Here is a 22439-nt window from a genome sequence, read left to right on the forward strand (position 1 = left end):
CTCTCTCCTCTCTCCCCCACCGCGACCGGCGACATCCTGCTCATGTGTCTGAGGGCCCGCTGTGAATCTAAACAATAGCAGAAAAAAGTTGGTATAATTTACCAAAGTAAATGAAATCTTTAAAAAGTGGGACTGAAAAAACTTCACCTGCTTGCCCAGACAGCCATTGGAAAAAAAACCTTTAGTGAGAACATAATTTTGACTGATCTGTTAAATAGGGAGCCTTAGGCACAGTGGGCCACCTGCCACTGATTGCACCAACTAACTTGTTGGCTTGCTTGCAAAAGTAGGTGAGTCTGTGGTATGATGTGTTATCATTGTGGAGTGATTGCTTGTTAACTTCTCAGATGCTACATGTTTCAATGAATTAATACTAAAATCAGAAGAGATTTGCTTTTAATAGCTTTCTGGATGAGTTACCTGTGCCGTCGTGGTATTTTGGCATGCAGTGTGGGTGGGTTAGAGTCATATGTGTAAGATGACAGCTTTATAATACATTGAAAGTTATATTTTTCAATCGATTTGGATTAATTGCCATACATTTCGATACATTGATTTATTTAGATGTTATCTTAGTTGAGTTTCCTAGATCATCAAATGCTTGTCTTTTTTTGTGCGGAGTGATTTAATGGATTGCTTTGGATTTATGACTTTGTTTTATCATGCTATAACTTGATAATATCTGGAAGTAGGTGTAGTCACATACTTTTCAAATTAAGTCGAGCGCTGTCGACAAATTAGAAAAATATGGTTGCCCTTCCACTTTAAGTTGAAAATCCACTTTAAGTTAAATTCTTCATCTTCTATTTAGTTATAAATTTACATGAGATACACTGAAAATACATTTTAAATGAATCTTTTCTGATCTAAAACACTGAAATACTTTAATTGTTTTTCAGTGCAATTTGAGACAGTACTTTTTTGGGGAAGTGAAGAGCATAGCAAATGAGAAGTTTGGAAATGAAAAGCTACAAGTGTATTTTTCAAAGAATGACTTTGTTACTAGCTTTCTGTTTCAGAAACCTCAGGTTATTCAGTAAATGTAGGTGTAATTATGGTTTTGTAATACATAAACATTACAGAAAACAAAAGGAAGGAAATTATGATGTAGTGTCTGGCACCCGCTATAGAGGGGACGGAGGAGTATTTGGCTGGGATCTGAGAAGAAAACTTATCAGGTATGAAGCAACACATCATAAATATTATGGACTCCTACCTAAAAGAGTGATTGCAGCAGTAGTAAAACAACATTGTAATTTAATTAGAAGATCATTCACTTAATTGGATTGGACTTTATTTTATTTTTTGATCCTAGCAGTTTCCACAGAAAATAGTTGTGGAGTCTTCTGTTTCAGTTCTGCTTTTGATCAACCTCAGCTACCCAAAACTGGAAGTGACATAGGTCAGGGGAAGTCTTCTGGCTAAACGGTATCGTATATGTCTATATCAATGTAGTAATCCTGAATATGTGTGTAACAATGCTGATATTTATCCTTCTGAGTTGTTACAATTACAATTTTCTGAAGTTCTGTTAGGATTATCAGTTACTGGAAGGTGCCCCCCTCCAACCCTCTTTAATCAAGATTACCACAGTGGTGGTTGTCTCAGATGGGTTTTACATAGAATTACATAGAATGTGCAGCACAGAAACAGGCCATTTGATCCAATTGGTCATGCCTGTGATTTGGCTCCACACGAGCCTCCTCCCACCTGTCTTCATCTAACCCTATCTGCATAATCTTCTATTCTTACTCCCTCCTATGCTTATCTAGCTTCTCCTTAAATGCATCTATGCTAGTCCCCTCAACTACTCATTGTGGTAGCGAGTTCTGCATTCTAACCGCTCTCTGGGTAAAGAGGTTTCTCCTGGAATTCCCTATTGAATTTATTAGTGATTATCTTATATTTATGATCCTTAATTTTGGTCTCCCCACAAGTGAAGACATCTTCTCTACGCTTATCCTATCAAACCCTTTCATAATTTTAAAGACCTCTATCAGGTCACCCATCAGCCTTCTCTTCTTTAGCGAAAAGAGCCCGAGCCTGTTCAGTCTTTCCTGATAGTTATAAGTTCTCAGTTCTGGTATCATCCTTTTTGCACCTTCTCCAGTGCCTCTATTTCCTTTTTATAATATGGAGACCAGAACTGTGCACAGTTAAACATTGGGAAGACCGAAGCCACTGTCTTCGGCACCCACCACAAACTTTGTTCATTTACCACCGATTCTGTACCACTCCTTGGCAACTGTCTAAGGCTGAACCAGACTGTTCGCAACCTCGGCATCCTATTTAACCCTGAGCTGAGCGTCCGACCCTGTATCCACTCCATCTTAAAGACCACCTATTTCCACCTCTAACATTACCCATCTCCGCCCCTGCCTCAACTCATCTGCTGCTGAAACTCTCATCCATGCTTTTGTTACCTCTATGCTTGATGATTCTAATACTCTTCTGTCCAGCCTCCCATTTTCCAGCCTCCATAAACTTGAACTAATTTAAAACTCTGCTGCCCGTATCTTAACTCGCACCAGGTCCCGCTCATCCATCACCCCTGTGTTTGTTGACCTACATTGGCTCCCGGCCCACAAACAGCTTGATTTTAAAATTCTCATCCTCGTATTCAAACCCCTCCATGGCCTCTCCCTATCACTAACCTCCTCCAGCCCTACAAGATCTTTGTGTTCTTCCAGCTCTGGCCTCTTGTGAATCCCCCACTCCCTTCACCACCCTCCCCCCCCCCCCCCCCATTGGTGGCTGTGCCTTCAGCCGTCTAGGCCCTAAACTGAATCTCTCCATCTCTCCGCCTCTCCCTGGTCCTTTAAGACCCTCCTTAAAACCTATCTCTTTGACCAAGCTTTTAGTCACCTGCCCTAAAAGCTCCTCCTTTGGCTCGGCGTAAATTTTTGTCTAATTACTCCGTGGAGTTGCTCTACTGTATTGTATGGAAGACTGAAATGAGAAAAACATTGATACATTAGTGTTTCTGTGCCCCCCAAAAAGTACCAGATGGAATGCATCCAAGAGAATATTATATATAATAACTTTATCATATCTATCAGATCACACTCCCAGCTTTCTGATTGTTTGTTTGTTTTAACCAGCCAGATACTAGGAAAAGGAAAGTTCCAGCTCCTGTTCAGCCATCATAATGGTTTATACTTCAGTGTTAAAAAGATGTAGGTCATAGTTACCTCCACAGCTGAACTACCTACACTCTCCCTCTCGAGCCCTGCACCTTCCCGAATATTTCATCGTCAGTATTGTCTTAGTTATAATGTTTTCACTTCTTCTCCAAGCCTCACTGTTTCTGTACCTTGGACTTGCTCTTCCACTTGTTCCTGGACCTCTGCTCCTCAACCTAGAAACAACACTTCAGAATATACTTTTTATAGTCCGTCAGAAATAAAGATAACTGCTGTGGGAAATTATAGCAACTCATTGGCACACGGTGGAAAATAACTATTTTTCCAGACCTTTAGAAAGGATCAGAAATACAATGCTAAAACTTGAAGGCCTTTTAGCTTGATATCTATAGTGGAAGAAACATTGGCCTAGAAATTCAGTTGTTTGCGCCAGCCGCTAGCGCCTTAGGAGGAGGAGATGTGGGGTGCTAGGCGGCTAGCGGCCGGGCGCAGCGCGATCTGTGCCTCTCCCCAACTTCAGTAAAGATTTAGCGGCGGCGCAAAGCCTTTGCGCGTGCTCAGCTGCGTGCGCAGATCCTGACGTCATTTCATCGTGCAACGCCCTTTGTGCGCCCCAAACCGGAAATTCAGTGGCGCCGGCCTATTGTGCGCCTGGCGCCCCTAGCAACTGGTAGAGGGGAACGGTTCCCAGTCGCTGTGGGGCGAGGGGGCGCAAATTAAAGGGCACTCCTCCTGCAGTAGAAATGGCAGCCATTTTGCAACACTCCTTCTTTGTGAGAGACGGATCTTTGCAGAGAGACAAAGGTAGAGAGCTTTCTGGTTTGGCTCAACACTCGCACAGGTACTTGTGGCTTCAGGCCACAGCTTTGCACTTGTCTTTAACTTCAGAGCCATAGCATTGATTGGAAACATATAATGGGGGCTGCAATGGGTGCAAACGTTGGCCTTCTCCATAGTCCTGGGCGTTGTACAGATCAAGCAGTAGTGGTCAGGCCTTGCTTCAGGGCTGCAGTGTGCAGGGCGTGGCAGGCAAACAAATCCACCCTCCCCCTTTAAGAGCCAGAGTGTCTGCTGTCAATCAGCAACTCGCCGAACCTGCGATGTGCCCGCCCTCGGGGGTATCGCCCCGGGCCGCCGGCTTAGCGCCTAATGATAGTCGTGCATCGCCTGTCTTAGCGCAGCAGCAACCTCTTGGGGCGATGCCACTGAATATTGGCGAAGGTGGCGTGAAGTTGCGCCGGGCGCAAACTTTAGCGGCCGCCCGGCTGTAGCGCCCCAAGCGTGGCTATACTGAATTTCTAGGCCATTGTGTTTTATTACAATCAAAAACTATTCAAAAACAACAAATGATAATACAGCTAGTAAATCCAAGCCAGAATGGATTTAAAAAATAGATTGTGTCCAACAAATGCATTGAAATTCTTCATTGATTTAATTGGGTCAGTGGATGATAATGCAGTTGTTACTATACATCTTCACTTTCAGAAAGTGTGCGATTAAATTGTGCCTATAGTGAAAGCTTGTAAAATCAAGAAGGTGGTTGTAAAGTGAAAATAAAAACCATGGGTAGTTGTCAATGGCAGCCGTTCAAGCTTGGCAGCTGCAACCATCAAGAGTCCACCAAGGATGCTGTGAATAATATTAACAACCTTAATGAGGATATTGTAAGTAGAATGAATGTAATGATACAAAGTTGTGTGAGAAAGCAGGATGCTGTGAGAAAATGCAGTTCAGAGATTTAGGCTTGGCAAATGCCTAAACTGATATTGGGAGCCATTTAATATTTAAAAAGTTTAAGGCAATGCATATTGTTGCTAAAAGTAGAATATATAAGTATATGTGAGGTAGGAAAAAGATTTGGGTTTGGTAGTTGACATTATTTTGAAGCAGTGAAATAGATTATTGTATTCAGTTTTGTATACTGTGCTTATGAAACTACACCTTGAGCAAGAGTGGTTTGAAGTCTAGAGATGAGTTATGAAGGGAAGCAATGGGAGCTTAATGTATTCTCAACTAGGATCATATTTGAGAGACGTCCTTGTTATAACTGGTTGACCACTTGTTTTTCAAGTCTGTAGGAATTCCCAATCATCAGTGAGAAGGAAGTATCACATTTTTTCCCCTTCTGCTCAGATTTTCACTAAATCAACTCCTAACCCCATTGTTCAAAGCTAACTTGCTTTGCCTCTTTTTTTACACCCTCCCCCTTAATTGTAATGCTCAGCATTGGGGCACAGAAGAGAGACTAATTTGTTTCTGAAGATGAAAGAGTCCTTTGTCTTCGTAGACTCAATGCTTAATGGGTCCAACCAAAGCAGAGCAGCAATCAACAAAGGCAGTAGAACGTTGAACTCTGTAGCCAAAACAGTAGAAGTTATGATCAGACAAAAGTGCGTTGCTCAGGACGCACTTTGAGTACTGTGTCTAATTCTGGTCACTGTGACGTTCTGGAGGCAGTGCAGAGAAGAGTCACAAGGCTGATCCCTAGTGTCAAAGACCTGAGTTATGAGGAAATACTTGGGCTTTTCAGCATTGCATATTCAAAGTAATTATAGAGGTTTATAAGCTAGCTAAGGGTATGGAAAAGGTAAATCTGGAAAATGCTTTAACTGAATTGTGGGAGCAAGACAAAAGAACACGTGTTCAAACCAACGAAAGGTCAATTTAGGACTGGTATTAATACATAGACTTCCAGAAAAGTAGGCTAGAGTAGTTGAGGCAAGAACACTACAATCATTTCAAAATAAATTGGATACTGCAATTGAGGGGGGAGGGGCGGGAGCACTTTAGGCCTTTTTCTTCTGTGCTGTATGATTCTATGAACTAAGATGGGCTGAATGGCTATCCTCGTCTGTAATGATCTTGTGAAGATGATGGACAAAAATCTCAATGGTAAAATAAACTGGATGGGCTGAATGAACTTTCTCATCCCCATTACCTGCAGTCAAGGTCATTTGGTAGAAATGATTGAATTTTATTTCAACAAAAAAATTAAAGTAAAAAAATCACAGACTTGTTATTAGTGCTGCAGTCACTCTTTAAAATATCAAATGCAAACTAGCGTAATAGCTAAGTAAATCCATGCTTAAAATAAGGTACAAATTTACCTGTGGTTTAATTTTATAGGTTTTATACTTTGTCTCCCTTTTTTTGTCACCTTCCAAGAAAATACTAATTCGGATGTATGCATACATATTTTACAATGGGTTAATCTATTTCACTGTTTTATGTTTAAATCCGATTAATTTACTCAGCAACTAAGTGTGGAATTTAAACAAGCATGGGGGCTCTAAATTCTCTCAAAGTTTGCTTTCAGTTTGTATTTATTCGCTGCTCTTTTTTAATGTAGCCGAGGAGCAAATTTTGTCACTCAGGTATTATTGAGACCAGGTGCTTCAGACTTGACCGGTAGCTTCAGGTAAGAGTGTGGTTTAATATCTTGCATCTATCTACATTTGTGTGGGTGTAACTACATAACTTCAGGGCATGTTCAGGATTACATATAGTGAGCAAACCATAGCCAAAAATACAGGCCTAGAAATTGGGTTTTGGCTTAGCCAGGGCTTTAGCGCCGTAAATTAGTGCCGGCGCTAAGTCCCCTGCGCGCGCCAAAAATTCAGTGGCGCCGCGCCCAAACGGCTGCCGGCGCTACTGAAGGGTCTTAGCGCCTGGAAAAGGGCGCTAACTGCCGTTTCGCGCCGCAATTCCGGCGCTGCGGCACCCGATGCGGTGCGGCAGGCTGGGGAAGTGCAGGCCTCCTCCTTCCGTTAAGGAGGAGCTGCCTGCACCCGGCCGCGGCCCGCGCAAATCTGCTTAAAAATGAGCCCGGCACCTCGGACAAGTGCCGGGCTTGCATCTGTTCGGGGGGGGGGAGAGAAGTCCGGGGAGGGAGCTGCGGGCAGGCGGCCGGCGGGAAAGCGGCCGGCCGCCGCGGGGCCTTTAATGCGCCGGCGCTAACTGCAGTAAGGCACCTCTGACAAAACGCTGGTTGCGGCTGCCACGGGCGAGGCGGCCGCAACTCAATTTCGGAGTTCGGGCGGGTTACCACGGCAACCGGGACGCTGCGCACACCGATGACGTCATCGGTGCCGGCGCAGCGCTACCGGAGCAACGCCGATTTAGGGCCCCAGGGAATTTCACTACTGGCCATAACTCCGGCGCAAGGCCCTCTAGCGCCTCAAATGAGGCGCTAAGGCTACTGAATTTTCAGCCGACAGTCTTTCTAAGTTCCATTTTTACATCAAGTACATTGTATTGGGAGAGTGGTAAAGAAGAAAACATAACTTTTTTAATAAGCATAATAAAAAGTATAAGAAGATTAGCCCAAAGTTAATTTTATGCCCCACTGATCTTGCAGAACAGTTCGCTGACATACATCTGACACTTCTTTGTGTATAGCCGTAGGTTTCTGGTGTGGGTAGAATGGAATGACAGAAGATCTTTGTATCAGCACTTTTATGTTTTATTGTGCTGCAGTTATGATCCACTAGTTAGCAACTCAAACCTGAACCATTTGATTCTACATCTCGATACATGAATATTATACTATTTGTAAAGATAAGCAAACAGTTTGGATTTTTTTCCTCCACTTCCCCCTCGTAAAACTATTTTCGTTGAAATTGTTTTATTTTACATAAGTTACATAGGATATTCAGCCCAACCAGTCCTTGCCGGTGTTTATGCTCCACTCGAGCCTCCTCCTGTGTCCTTCCTCATCTAACCCTATCAGTATAGCCCTCTATTCCCTTCTCCCTCATATACTTATCTCATCGCCCCTTAATCATCTATACTATTCGCTTCAACCACTCCCTGTGGTAGTGAGTTCCACATTCCCACCACTCTCTGGGTAAAGAAGTTTCTTCTGAATTCCCTATTGGATTTCTTGGTGACTATCTTATATTGATGGCCTCTAGTTTTGCTCTTCCCCACAAGTGGAAACACTCTCTCTGTATCTACTCTATCAAAACCTTTCATAATTTTAAAGACCTCTATTAGGTCACCTCTCAGCCTTCTCTTTTCAAGAGAAAAGAGACCCAGCCTGTTCATCCTTTCCTGATAGGTATACCCTCGCATTTCTGGTATCATCCTTGTAAATCTTCTCTGCACCCTCTCCAGTGCCCCCACATCCTTTTTATAATATGGCGACCAGAATTGCACGCAGTACTCCAAGTGTGGTCTAACCAGGGTGCGATACAAGTTTAGCATAACTTCACTACTTTTCAATTCTATCCCTCTAGAAATAAACCCTAGTGCTTGGTTTGCTTTTTTTATGGCCTTGTTAATCTGTGTCGATACTTTTAGTGATTTGTACTCCTAGATCCCTTTGTTCCTCTACTTCATTTAGATTCTTATTTTCCAATTAATGTGAGCTCCCTATTTTTCTTATCCGAATGTAATACCTCACATTTATCTGTGTTGAATTTCATTTGACAATTATATGCCCATTCTGCAATTTTCTTAATGTCGTCTTGTAATTTGTTGCCGCCCTCAGTATTGGCTTCCCCCCACCCCCCCCCCGCAATTTGGTGTTGTCTGCAAATTTAGAAATTGTGTTTTTGATTCCAAGATCTAAATCGTTAATATAAATTGTGAACAACAGTGGTCCTAGCACTGATCCTTGTGGAACACCACTTCCTACCTTCTGCCACTCTGAATAGCTACCCTTTACCCCTACTCTCTGCTTTCTGTCTTGATGCCAGCTAGCAATCCATTCTGCTACTTGTCCCCTGACTCCACATTCCCTGACCTTATTCATTAGTCTATTATGGGGTACCTTATCGAAGGCCTTTTGAAAATCTAAATAAATTACAACTACTCTCTCTGTTACCTCTTCAAAAAATTCAATTAGGTTGGTCAAGCAAGACTTTCCCTTTTGAAATCCATGCTGACTATTATATTTTTCATTTCTAGATGTTCTTCTATTTTCTCCTTTAGCAAGGATTCCATTATTTTTCCTACCACCGATGTTAAGCTGACTTTTTTTTTTAATATATTCGTTCATGGAATGTGGGTGTCGCTGGCAAGGCCAGCATTTATTGCCCATCCCTAGTTGCCCTTGAGAAGATGATAGTGAACCGCCTTCTTGAACCGCTGCAGTCCGTGTGGTGAAGGTACTCCCACAGCGCCGTTGGGGAGGGAGGTTCAGGATTTTGACCCAGCGACGATGAAGGAACGGCGATATACTTCCAAGTCAGGATGGTGTGTGACTTGGAAGGGAACTTGGAGGTGGTGGTGTTCCCATGCGCCTGTTGCCCTTGTTCTTCTAGGTGGTAGAGGTTGCGGGTTTGGGAGGTGCTGCTGAAGAAGCCTTGCTGAGTTGCTGCAGAGCAGCTTGTAGATGGTACACACTGCAGCCATGGTTCTATAGTTTTCTGGACATGTTCTATCTCCCTTCTTAAATATAGGTATTACGTTAGCTATCCCTCAGTCCTCTGGCACTACACCTTTTTCTAACAAATTACTAAATATGTGTAGTAATGCTTCTGCTATTTCTTCCATAGATTCTTTTAAAATGCACGGATGTAATCCGTACAGACCAGGGGTTTTATCCTCTGAGTTTCATTAGTTTATTTAGTATATCTCCTCGTTTTATTTTAAATGCAGTTAACTCATTGCTAATCTCATCATCCGATGTCATCTCCACCTGTTCTATCTCCCTGGTAAATACTGAAGCAAAGTAATTATTTAATATCTCTGCCATCTTTCTATTGCTGCCTGTGGTATTATTCTTTCCATCCCTTAGTGGCCCTATTCCCATCCCGACCTTCCTCTTTTTATTTATGTGCCTGTAAAATATTTTACTATTTTGTTTTATGTTCCTTGATAATTTAATTTCATAGTTCCTCTTTGCCTTCCTAATTTTTTTTGACTTCTCTCCTAATCCCTTCATATTCCCCCTAATCATGCACTCCCCTGCTGGCCATGTACTTAATGTATGTCTCTTTTCTTGCCCATAATTTTTCCCTTATGGCTTTATTCATCCACGGTGTTCCATTAGTATTTAGCTTGTTCTTGTTTATTAGCGGAATATATTTTTCCTGGACTCTGTTGAACGTCGTTTTAAATGTTTCCCATTGCTGTTCTACATCATTGTTTGCCAATACTGTTGTCCATTTTATTTTCCCAAGTTCTATTCTCAGCCCCTCAAAATCAGCTTTTCTCCAATCTAGTAACCTGGTCTTTGTCAAACCTATGTCCTTCTCAATTATTATCTTAAAGCGTGTTATACAGGAAACTTTGGTTTATCCGGAGGTTGTATGTCCGGAAACCTTGATCTACCGGCAGAAATCAGGAGCCGTTTTGTTAGGTTTTTTTTCTTCTCGTGGCTTTGTTTTCAACAGTCGGGCTCTGGAAAGTCTCTCTGAAGCTGTTGCTAAGCTACAGACTCGCTTCCAAGGTACGGGCCGACTGTTTACAAGCTGTTGCTAAGCAACAGTGTTTGTTGTCAGATACGGAGATGAAAACCTCCGTATGCTTCAACATTAACTTTGTATGTCCGGCAGTTTTGATAGATCGGCAACAGCTCGGTCCCGTCGGTGCCGGATATAACAAAGTTTCCTGTATTATGGTCACTATTGCCTAGATGTTCTCCTACTTTTACTTCTCTTATCTGCTCTGGTTCATTCCCCATTACTAGATCCAATAGCAAATCCTCCCTTGCTGGGCTTTTTGCATATTGGGTTAGAAAGGAGTCCTGTACACATTGTAGCAACTCCATTCCCTTATCCCTTTTACCTACCTCTTCTGTCCAATTAATATCTGGATAGTTGAAATCCCCCATGATTATTATTCTATGTTTTTACTCATTTCCCTAATTTGTCTGCATATTTCTTCCTCCACCTCCCTTCCACTATTAGGTGGGCTGAAGACTACCCCTATTAGTGTGATTAATCCTTTATTATCTTTTATCTCTATCCACATGGATTCTATTTCTGTCTTGCTGATAGCTGCATCACTTTTTTCTACTGCCATTATGTTATCCCTAATAAGTACAGCTACTCCTCCTGCCCTTTTCCCCACTCTATCTTTTCTAAATATGTTATACCCTGCAATGTTTAATTCCCAGTCCTGATTTTTCTATAGCCATGTCTCAGTAATCCCTACTATGTCTGGTTCCTCGCAACGCATGATTGTCTCCAGCTCCCCTGTTTTATTACGGACACTGTGTGCATTGATGAACAGACAGAGTAACTCATTTTTAATAGCAGTTCCTCTCACTTTATTTTAAACCATCTTTTTAAACTCCTGTTCTATAACTCTATTTATTCCCTGGCCATCAATGTCCTCCCTTACTTTACTCTTTCCTATGCTCTCCTTTCCTGTTTTGTTTATATTTAGTCTGGTTTAATTTCTTGTAGATCCATCCCCCCATCTTATGAGTTTAAAGTCTTTGCCACCTCCCTATTTACCCTTTCCACTAGGACACGAGTCCCATCCTGTTCAGGTGGAGTGCTTCCCATCGGTACAGCTCCTTCCTGTCCCAGTACTGGTGCCAATGTCCCATGAAAAGGAACCCCTCTTTCCCACACCAACCCTTTAGCCACGTGTTAATTTTCCTGATCTGACTGTTTCTATGCCAATTGCATGTGGCTCGGGCAGTAGTCCAGAGATTATTACCCTCGAGGTCTTGCTTTTTAATTTCGCTCCCAACTCCTGATACTCCTTCAGCAGGACCTCCTCCCTCTTTCTGCCCAAGTCATTTGTTCCGACATGGACCATGACAACTGGATTTACCCCCTCCCTTTCCAAATTCCTCTCCAGCCGCCTCGAGATATCCTTTACCCTGGCAGGGTAGGCAACACACCCTTCTGGATTCTCATTCTTGGCTGCAGAGGAGGCTATCTGTCCCCCTAATTATAGAATCCCCTATCACTACCACATTTCTATTCTGCTCTACCCCCCTCTTGGACAGCCTTCTGAGCCACGGTACCTTGGTCTGCATTGTGGCTGTCCTCCCCGCAGTCTTTCTCCTTGTCCTCACAGGTAGCGAGTACATCGTACCTGTTGGACAGGACCAGTGTCTGCGGGACTTCCTTCTCAACCTCTACTAAGTCCCCGCTACCCGGCTCCCTAACAGTCACACCCTCCTTTTCCTGAACCTGTGCTTTCCTCTGGGGTGTGACTGTATTCTGCATAAAACTATTCAGAAATTCCTCTCCCTCCCTTATGTTTCGGGGTGTCTCTAACTCTCACTCCAGCTCAGTGACTCTGAGCCAAAGTGACTGAAGGCAGAGACATTTCCTGCAGATGTGGGAATCTGGGACAATCTCGCTGTCCACAAAGTCCCACATACTACAGTCCCGACACATAGCCTGCCCTGCCATCTCTAGACTTTATTTGTTTGCTTATTTAGTTAGTTAAAGTTTTTAATCAAATGATTATTTATAGTTATATTAATTATTTAGTTGATCTAGTTAAGTTAATATTTAATAATGTATAATAGTTATAGTTCCCTGGCTCTTAGTTTAATGACAAAAACAGCTGTACTTCTCACCCACCAATCATCTACCTGCTGTCCTGTGATGTCACTCCTTGGGAGAAGAATTCAGTTGGTTTGCGCCTCCCGTTAGCGCCTTAAGAGGGCGCTAATGGGGCACAAAGCAACTAGCGCCCGTGCGCGGCAATGTTTGTGCCGCTCACGAAATTAACTAGACATTTTGCGGCGGCGCTAAACACTACCGCCATGATCTCCTGCGCCGGCAGATCGTGACGTCAGTCGAGTGTGCAACGCCCCGGACCAGATATTGAGTGGTGCCCCCTGCCTTACTGCCTGCCGCTAGCAACGACAGGTTGAGGGGAGCATTTTGCAGTCAGGAAGGGACTGGGGGAGCGCTATTTAAAGGCGACCGCTTCCTGCCTTTTTTTGTTGGTGACATTTTTGCACCATGCAGTCTGAGAAAGAGAGAGAGAGACTTCTGGATTCAACGCTGTGTGAAGGAATTTTGGGTACTGAGCAGCACTTTGCAGGTTCATTTTGATTTGCCCTTCCTTGTATCGATTTAGAAGAGACTGTGGGGGCTGCACTCTGAGCTCTTTCCCTGGGCGCCTCCATTGTTCTTTCCAGCAGATTTGATGTACAGGTCTCTCCAGGCTGAGATTCAAGGCTGCAATGAGCAGGGTGTGGATGGAGAGCAAGATCGACCCTCACCTTTAAGAACTGGCCGGCGCCATTGTGTCTCTGTTCCATTGCTGACTGACAACACATGAGCTTTGCCAGCGCTCTGAGGTAGCGCCTCGCTCCTCGGCCTTTGCGCCTTAAGAGAGGTGTGTAGCGCCTGATTTAGCGCTCCAATCACCTCCAGGGGCGATAAAAGCCAAGTTTGCAGTTGGAGGCGATAGTTAGCGCCAGGCGCTAAACTTTGCGCACGGCCGATAATCGCGCCCCAAACGGGGCGATACTGAATTTTTCCCCCCTTGAATTTCTTTTGCTCCCCTCCAGTCCCGCTTCTTTTATTCCCGGTGCTCTTGCTGTGCTCTCGGGCCTCGGGTCACCGCTCCTTTTATTCCCGCTGCTCTCGCTGTGCTCTCGGGTCGCTGCTCCTTTTATCCCCGCTGCTCTCGCTGTGCTCTCGGGCCTCGGGTCGCCGCTCCTTTTGTCCCCGCCGCTCTGGCTGTGCTCTCGGGTCGCCGCTCCTTTTATCCCCGCCGCTCTGGCTGTGCTCTCGGGTCGCCGTTCCTTTTATCCCCGCCGCTCTCGCTGTGCTCTCGGGCCTCGGGTCGCCGCTCCTTTTATCCCCGCCGCTCTGGCTGTGCTCTCGGGTCTCGGGTCGCTGCTCCTTTTATCCCCGCCGCTCTCGCTGTGCTCTCGGGCCTCGGGTCGCTGCTCCTTTTATCCCCGCCGCTCTCGCTGTGCTCTCGGGCCTTGGGTCGCCGCTCCTTTTATCCCCGCCGCTCTCGCTGTGCTCTCGGGCCTCGGGTCGCTGCTCCTTTTATCCCCGCAGCTCTCGCTGTGCTCTCGGGCCTTGGGTCGCCGCTCCTTTTATCCCCGCCGCTCTCGCTGTGTTCTCGGGCCTCGGATCGCCGCTCCTTTTATCCCCACCGCTCTCGGGTCGCCGCTCATTTTATCCCCGCCGCTCTCGCTGTGCTCTCGGGTCTCGGGTCACCGCTCCTTTTATCCCCGCCGCTCTCGCTGTGCTCTCGGGCCTCGGGTCGCTGCTCCTTTTATCCCCGCCGCTCTCGCTGTGCTCTCGGGCCTCGGGTCGCCGCTCCTTTTACCCCCGCCGCCCTCGCTGTGTTCTCGGGCCTCGGATCGCCGCTCCTTTTATCCCCGCCGCTCTCGCTGTTCTCTCGGGCCTCGGGTCGCTGCTCCTTTTATCCCCGCCGCTCTCGCTGTTCTCTCGGGCCTCGGGTCGCCGCTCCTTTTATCCCCGCCGCTCTCACTGTGCTCTCGGGTCGCCGCTCCTTTTATCCCCGCCGCTCTCGCTGTGCTCTCGGGTCGCTGCTCCTTTTATCCCCGCCGCTCTCGCTGTGCTCTCGGGCCTCGGGTCGCTGCTCCTTTTATCCCCGCCGCTCTCGCTGTGCTCTCGGGCCTCGGGTCGCCGCTCCTTTTATCCCCGCCGCTCTGGCTGTGTTCTCGGGCCTCGGGTCGCTGCTCCTTTTATCCCCGCCGCTCTCACTGTGCTCTCGGGCCTCGGGTCGCCGCTCCTTTTATCCCCGCCGCTCTGGCTGTGTTCTCGGGCCTCGGGTCACCGCTCCTTTTATCCCCGCCGCTCTCGCTGTGCTCTCGGGCCTCGGGTCGCCGCTCCTTTTATCCCCGCCGCTCTGGCTGTGCTCTCGGGTCGCTGCTCCTTTTATCCCCGCCACTCTCACTGTGCTCTCGGGTCACCGCTCCTTTTATCCCCGCCGCTCTCGCTGTGCTCTCGGGCCTTGGGTCGCTGCTCCTTTTATCCCCGCCGCTCTCGCTGTGCTCTCGGGCCTTGGGTCGCTGCTCCTTTTATCCCCGCCGCTCTCGCTGTGTTCTCGGGTCGCTGCTCCTTTTATCCCCGCCGCTCTCGCTGTGCTCTCGGGTCGCCGCTCCTTTTATCCCCGCCGCTCTCGCTGTGCTCTCGGGTCGCCGCTCCTTTTATCCCCGCCGCTCTCGCTGTGTTCTTGGGCCTCGGGTCACCGCTCCTTTTATCCCCACCGCTCTCGCTGTGCTCTCGGGTCGCTGCTCCTTTTATCCCCGCCGCTCTCGCTGTGCTCTCGGGTCGCTGCTCCTTTTATCCCCGCCGCTCTCGCTGTGCTCTCTCCTGCTCCCGCTCCTTTTATCCCCGCCGCTCTGGCTGTGCTCTCTCTCCTCTGCTCCCGCTCCTTTTATCCTCGCTGTGCTATTTGAAAACAGTGAAGCATCATAGCTGAACCTGATCCTTCCCTTCGCCAATATCACATAAGCACGAAGCACTTTCCAGCAGGAGGTCAGTGCAAAAGGATCAGAGGAGTTGAACCCTGACTGATTTCTCTCTCTCCATTTTCTAGCCGGTGCAAACTGCACTGTCCTAGGCTGAGACCAACTAACTCAGTATCAAATATGGATCAAAATGTTGAGCTTCCTGCTCTTTTTTTAACTTCATTCATGGGATGTGGGCGTCTCTGGCAAGGCCACCATTTGTTGCCCATCCCTAGTTGCCCTTGAGAAGGTGGTGGTGAGCTATCTTCTTGAACTGCTGCAGTCCGTGTGGTGAAGGTACTCCCACAGTGCTGTTAGGGAGGGAGTTCCAGGATTTTGACCCAGTGACAATGAAGGAACGGCGATATACTTCCAAGTGAGGATGGTGTGTGATTTGGAGGGGAACTTAGAGGTGGTAGTGTTCCCATGCGCCTGCTGCCCTTGTCCTTCCAGGTGGCGAGGTTGCGGGTTTGGGAGGTGCTACCGAAGAAGCCTTGGCAAGTTGCTGCAGTGCATCTTGTAGCTGGTACACACTGCAGCCACGGTACGCCGGTGGTGGAGGGAGTGAATGTTTAAGGTGGTGGATGGGGTGTGGCTTGGTGCAATACATTTGGCCATTAATCATTTTCTCAGTACCTTTGTTTCCAGAGATGAAAAGTATACACACTACAGAATAGCACTTCTCTAGTTGAAGTGATGGTGCTTCCAGTTTTCGGTTAGAAACTGGAGGAAGCAAGGTGTTTGTCCAGTTCTTTCCTCTCCAGTTTCTGTTCAGAGTGGTGCATTTAAATATAGTTTACAAGTGTTTGTATCCGCAGATTATACAGAAAAGAAGTACTGCAGAAACTGGTTGAAAAGTGTGTATCGAAAGGCTATGTCTTTCAAATGGAGATGATCGTTAGGGCTCGCCAGCTGGACTACAATATTGGGGAGGTATGAAATAAGCACCATAAAATAGGTCTAAATATGAACTTCTGAGAATCAGCTGTTCTCCATTATAAAATGTCTTGCATAAATGTATCAGTGCTATGGAACATAATGTATTGACTTAGGTAAACTGCCTTTTGGGTAAAGCTTGGTGAAATACATTTAATGTTTCAATGTATGGCTGCTGCACAGTCTTCAAAAGATAAAACAGTGGGGAAATTGCAATTCTTCCATTCTATTACAGATTTGATTTTAATACTGCCTCTCACAGTACATATTGTATAATAAAATCGGTTTGTTTTGCGGGAATAATTAAACTGTAAATTAAATACACATTGGCTGGAATTTTCTGGGGTGGTTGCAGACACGATCGGAGGTGGGTCGGGTGGGAAAGTTGATATTTTTAGGAGCGGGTCAGGAACCCGCCGTCATCCCACCCCCACGCGTCTTTCCCTCAGGCGTGTTTTCCAGTGCAGCAGCGACCCGACCGGCAGAGGCGGGCGACCAAATTGTAATCATTATAACCTTGTTTTCAGACAGTTAAGCGCCTTTTTCCCCCTACATTTTAAATTTACCTGGACGGCCACGGGAACCACGCTGCTCGGGAACCACGTCTGTCAACCTGAGGCGGGAGTTGAGTGGCCATTGCTCCAGCTGATTAGTGGACAGCATGAAATGTACTATAAAAGCTCATACTGGACAGCTGATCACTTTCCTCAGGCAGAAGCTGTTGCTCAATGCATTCCCAGCACAGATTCTGCAGGCTGCAAGTCTTTCCAGCAAAGTCTCCATCCAGTGTCACCTCATTGGAAGAACCTCTCTCCCCATTGTCAGATTGCTTCTCTCATCTCTATTTCACCTGTCATCTATTCCATCAACATGGGTGCCATTTATACTGCCTCACCTTGGTCCTCAGAATCTGACCACGATGAGGCCCAGCACCAGGTACACCAGCAGCACCAACAACACCACCACCACCAACCTTCTCTGCAATCATCTGATGCTGCACAGGACAGAGGGCATCAGTACCCGAGCACATTGCTGCCCGGGAGACCAGGGATGGCCTCATCCTGGCCAGATTTACTTCACTTGACGCTGTACACCCATATGGCTTCCACATGAAGCACCAGGTTGGCACCACCCCACACCAGTACCATAAACCATTCCTGCAATAACCAAGCCATTCCTTTCACACTCGCCACCATTGCTCGAGGTACCGTTATGTCTCGCCATTCACTGCAACTCATGAAGCCACTTCCAAAGTTGCACACAAATGTGGCCAAGACGGGAAAATGGTGAAAATAAAGATTTTAATGTTTGACAGCACATTAACGGAAACTTTACATAAACATTGGAAACTTTACATAAACATTGGATAAAACACCCAAGTGGCTACCCTTGTGAATCTACCTGTGTGTCATCTTTCTCTTCCATGTGCTTCTACGAGGTGCTGCCCCTGTGGCTTTAGCAGAGGTCGAGGCAGCCCACTCACTTCGCTGCTGCCAAGGAGCTGGATAGCACCTTGCTGCACATTAGTGGGGCCATGAGGACCCATGTCTACGCTAGACATCCCTCCTAGAGAGAAGGTGTATGAGCCTCTGCCATCTATTCTGCATACATAGCCACCTATCCTCCATAGATAGCCATCTATTCTCCATAAAGACCATGTGCTCCTATGAGTGGCGCATTAGCTGCTCCATGTAGGTGGCCGTCCTATCCATGGAGGAGCCTAAAGTCGCCATAGTCTGCGACACAGTAGTGTTCATGTTGGAGATGGACTTCTCCATTCTCTGAACATTTGCAGACATCGCGCTCGCAAAACCTGTCAGAGCACCCTGCACTTCTTCCTACATCTCCAGGATGGCCCCCGAGGCTCAGCGTTTGCATGCAGCTGAGCAAAGCTAGGTGCATCCTGCACCCGCCGGAGAGGGCTCACCACTGCTGTCCCTGTCTCCACCATCTGCTCCTGCTCACTTGTGAGTTGTGAGGCACCAGGTGACAACACTACTCTATCTCGTGTGGGACCCACCCATGTATGCATATCTGTGCTGGTGCTGGGTGCGCTTATGTCTGGTGATGGTGCACCCTCAGGTTGGAGACTCCCCTGAGGAGTCCTCTTCCTCCTGGACAGTGGGGGGGTGGGGGCCTCTTGAGGGAGAGTAAAGAGATGAGTTAGATATGTCATATGAAGAATGGCTACAGATACACAGTGGCTGATGACATCAGTCCCCATATGAGTGACTGATGTATGCCATGTAGCTGTATGATATGTAATTTTGTCACCAGGTTGCTGAGATGTCCCCCTCTCTCCGTCTCCCACCTCCAGCTGCTCGGCAACTCCAGATATTTCTAAAGCAGCCTCCTCTGCTGTTGTTTACAAATGATGGAGGGCCACTGCCGGTTCTCCCCTTCTCCCTCTTATTTTGGGCTCTCTTTTCCTGCAAGGTGGGAAAGAAGAGAAGGTTGAGTGAGAGTGATGGAATGAGTGTAGGGAATGGATGGGTTAGATCTTTAGAGAGTGACTATGATGCAGTGGGGTGCCAAAGCAAAATGGCTTCCTTGTGTGTTGTTAGTTGGTATGATTGCACTAGGATGAGGGTGAAGGGTGGCTAGTGAGATGGGGATGTGATAATGTAAATAGAGAGAGGGATGGGTGGAGGTGCAAGGTATGTTGGTGTGAGTAAGGATGTTCAGGAGTAGGGTTGGGAAGGCAGAGTGATGGGGATGTGATGAGAGGTACAGCAGGATGAAGCTGAGTGTGGCTTTGTACTTGCGTTTCATGATCTAATGAGATCATTGAAATGTTTGCGGCACTGAGTCCAGGTCCTCCTGACAACATCACTGCTGGTGACCTCTGCAATCTCCAACCCAGCTGTTTTGGTCTTCTGGGGAGGTCTCTTCCGCCCATTGGAAGGGAAAAGGACCTCCCTGCGTGCTCTGACTGGAGGGAGTCATCGGAGAACCTGGGTGCAGCCCTCTGCCTCTGTGCAGGCATTGTCAGTGTTTGCAGCACTCCAATGCTCTGACAGCACTATGTTACATTAACCGTCAAATCTAATGTGGCTATGGCCCCTTTAAAGATCTCGGCTGAAAACGCGTCATGGATGACATCACCAGTCCCGCACCATTTAATTGGCCAGGAAATGCGCAGGGAGGGTTTAATAGGCCTTATTAACGTAAAGTCGTTCGATGGAGCGGGATGGAGCCAGCAACGGGGTCGCGACCTGCCATGGCCAGTACCCGCATCGGACCTGCCCAGGTAGGGAAATTCTGGCCATAGAGTGCACATGATCACACCAGCATGTGTTATTATTGCCTAATATGTGAGCATATTGGAGTAGGCAAAACAAGAGGGAAAAGCAAACGGTGGCTGGGGTATCCTGCAAAAAATATAAAGCTATTTCTCTTGTTTTTTAGTTATCACTGTTTAGTAACTAAGTGGAAGATTCCACTATTCACTATAGTGAAACTGTAAATGTGTTTTATACATGTGTTTATAGAAACTGAACCTGTATTTCTGGATCCCATTTCTCTCTCTCTTCTGCCTATGAAGAAAACAAAATCTTTCACAGTGTATAATTTTATTCTTTTATGACCTTTTCCCCTTTATGTACATGCCTCAATTTATATGGTTTTCTGCCTTGCTGTCCAAGATCTGTAGGCCAAAAAAGCTCCCATTTCTGTGATGTCACAGATGTAGCTGCTCCTAATCCCGGTGTTGCTGCAGTTTTTTACTTCACTAGTTGATGTTCCATGACATTGCTTACAAGCAACAATAGAAAAGTGTATTCTCTGATTGGCAGGATGTAATTAAGTGGTGTTACCCAGGGATCTGTACTGGGGCCTCAGCTTTTCACCATATATATTAATGGCTTGGATTAAGGGATAGAAAAATGTATATACAAGTTTGAAGATGACACTGATGGAGGCACAGTAAATTGTGTAGATGGGAGCAGGAAGTTACAAAGGGAGATAGACAGCCTAAGTGAGTGGGCAAAACTATGGCAGATGGCGTTCAATGTGGGGAAGTGCGAGGTCATCCACTTTGGATCTGAGAAAGACAAATCAGAATATTTTCTTAATGGTAAGAGATTAAGGGGGAAAGATTGGGTTGTTTTGCGCCTCCCGTTTGCGGCACAAAGCCCCTAGCGCCTGGGTGTGGTGCCGCTAACGACTCCTGTGAAATTCAGCGGGAGCTTAGCGGCGATGACGTCATCACCGTGCGCAGTGCCCCGGCCGCAAACTTCAGTTGCACGCCCTGACCTACCGCCGGACGCTATGTCCGACAGGATCAGGGTGATGTTTTTGCGGCCGCGCAAATTAAAGGGCAGGTGCCGGGCGGCCATTTTTCTGGGGGCCGCCTGCCAGCACCTACCCCCTTTTGCCCCCTCCTGCGAGGTGCCGGCTGCGATCGGTCAGCCCAGCACTCCTCTTGAGTGCCAGGCTGTTTTCCCGGCACCCCGCTCCCCGGTGGTCCAGCTGGGCCCCGGTAAGCGCTGCGCTAGGCCCCTCCCCTTTAATCAGGGGAGGGTGGCCTGTAATACCACGGCGCTATGTGCCGACGCACGTGGCGCTGTTGCACGTAGCGCTGCGATATTGAATGGTAGCAGGAGGCGGGGTGCTACTGGAAGCGCTCCCCCTCCTTCTTGGGGCGCTACCACTCAATTTATGACGCGGGGTGCTAACTTTTTCGGGGTGCTACTTCTAGCGCCCTGGCGAAGTTAGCGCCCCAAATGGGGTGCGACCGAATTTTTCCCCCTAAGAACTTTAAAGGAGCAAAGAGATTTAGGTATCCATGTACCTAAAAGCTAGCACACCGGTACAAAAGGTAATCAACAAGGCTAATGGCATGTTGGCCTTTATCTCAAGGGGATTGGAATTCAAAAGCGAGTAAATTGTGCTTCAGTTGCACAGAGCCTTGGCCAGATCACATCTGGAGTATTTCTTTCTGGTCTGGGCACCAGACCTCTGGAAGGATATATTAGCCTTGGAGGGGGTATTGCGCAGTTTCATCAGAATGATACCGGAGCTTAGAGGGCAGGTTGCATAAATTTGGCTTGTGTTACCTTGAGTATAGAAGGTTCAGGGGTGATCTAATTGTGGTGTTTAAAATGATAAAGGGATTCAATAGTGTAGATACAGAGAAACTATTTCCTCTGGTGGAGAATCCAGAACATGAGGGCATCATCTTAAAATTAGGGCTAGGTCATTTAGGAGTAAAATCAGAAAGCACTTTTTCACACAAATGGTAGTGGAAATCTGGAACACTCTGAAAAAGCTGTGGATGCTAAATTTTTGTTGGGTATGGGTATCAAGGGATATAGAGCATAGGTGAATAAATGGATTTGAGGTAGAAATCAGCCATGATCTAACTGAATGGTGGAACAGGCTCAAGGGACTGAATGGCCTACTCCTGTTCCTACTTACTATTATTTTTGGACTTTGTATATTTATATCTTCTATTTTGATTGCCTGGCTGTACTATATATCTCTATTAAGTTTCTAATAATATGGAAGAAAATGTTGAAATCTCTCCTCAAAATTTATTTTCACATTTTGATGGGAATTTTTATTTATATTTTTGCAGTCCAAAAAAAATCAGTTGTGTCACCTTGTCATTATGATATTGTCATCCTGTTGGAAAAATTATGAACACCATTAACTCAAAAGGGACATACATTTTTATGACTTATAAAATAGGTGTATTATATACAGTATATATTAAGATAGTCCTAAAATTGATAGTAAACTGCTAGTGTTCTCCACAATTCATACTTTGAGCCATTAACTCTAAATCACAATGACAGAAGCAGATATATGAAGTTTACAATCTGTAATAAAGAATGGATGCAAAACTCCCTTGGACAATGAGCTTTTTTATCTCAAAATATACAAACACCTGTGGCTTGTGTTTCTTTCAATCATAAAATATACTAATTGATAATTTATCAAAAGCATTTGCTTCTTGCTGGGTATGATTCCACACCAGCCAGTTTTCTCGTATC

General features: G+C 46.3%; 1 protein-coding gene across 1 annotated transcript in view; it reads left to right on the plus strand.

Moving 5' to 3' along the window:
* dpm1 (dolichyl-phosphate mannosyltransferase subunit 1, catalytic) overlaps nucleotides 1–22439 on the plus strand; it is an 84135-nt gene that overhangs the window by 59568 nt on the left and 2128 nt on the right. Inside the window, exons 6-8 of the mRNA XM_086005312.1 lie at nucleotides 1083–1178; nucleotides 6493–6561; nucleotides 16326–16440. Of these exons, the coding sequence (XP_085861438.1) occupies nucleotides 1083–1178; nucleotides 6493–6561; nucleotides 16326–16440 (280 nt within the window). The remainder of the gene's footprint in view (nucleotides 1–1082; nucleotides 1179–6492; nucleotides 6562–16325; nucleotides 16441–22439) is intronic.

The sequence above is a fragment of the Somniosus microcephalus genome, chromosome 13 (genome assembly GCF_052327205.1).
Source record: "Somniosus microcephalus isolate GS21.2 chromosome 13, FLI_Smic_1.0, whole genome shotgun sequence".
NCBI lineage: Eukaryota > Metazoa > Chordata > Chondrichthyes > Squaliformes > Somniosidae > Somniosus > Somniosus microcephalus.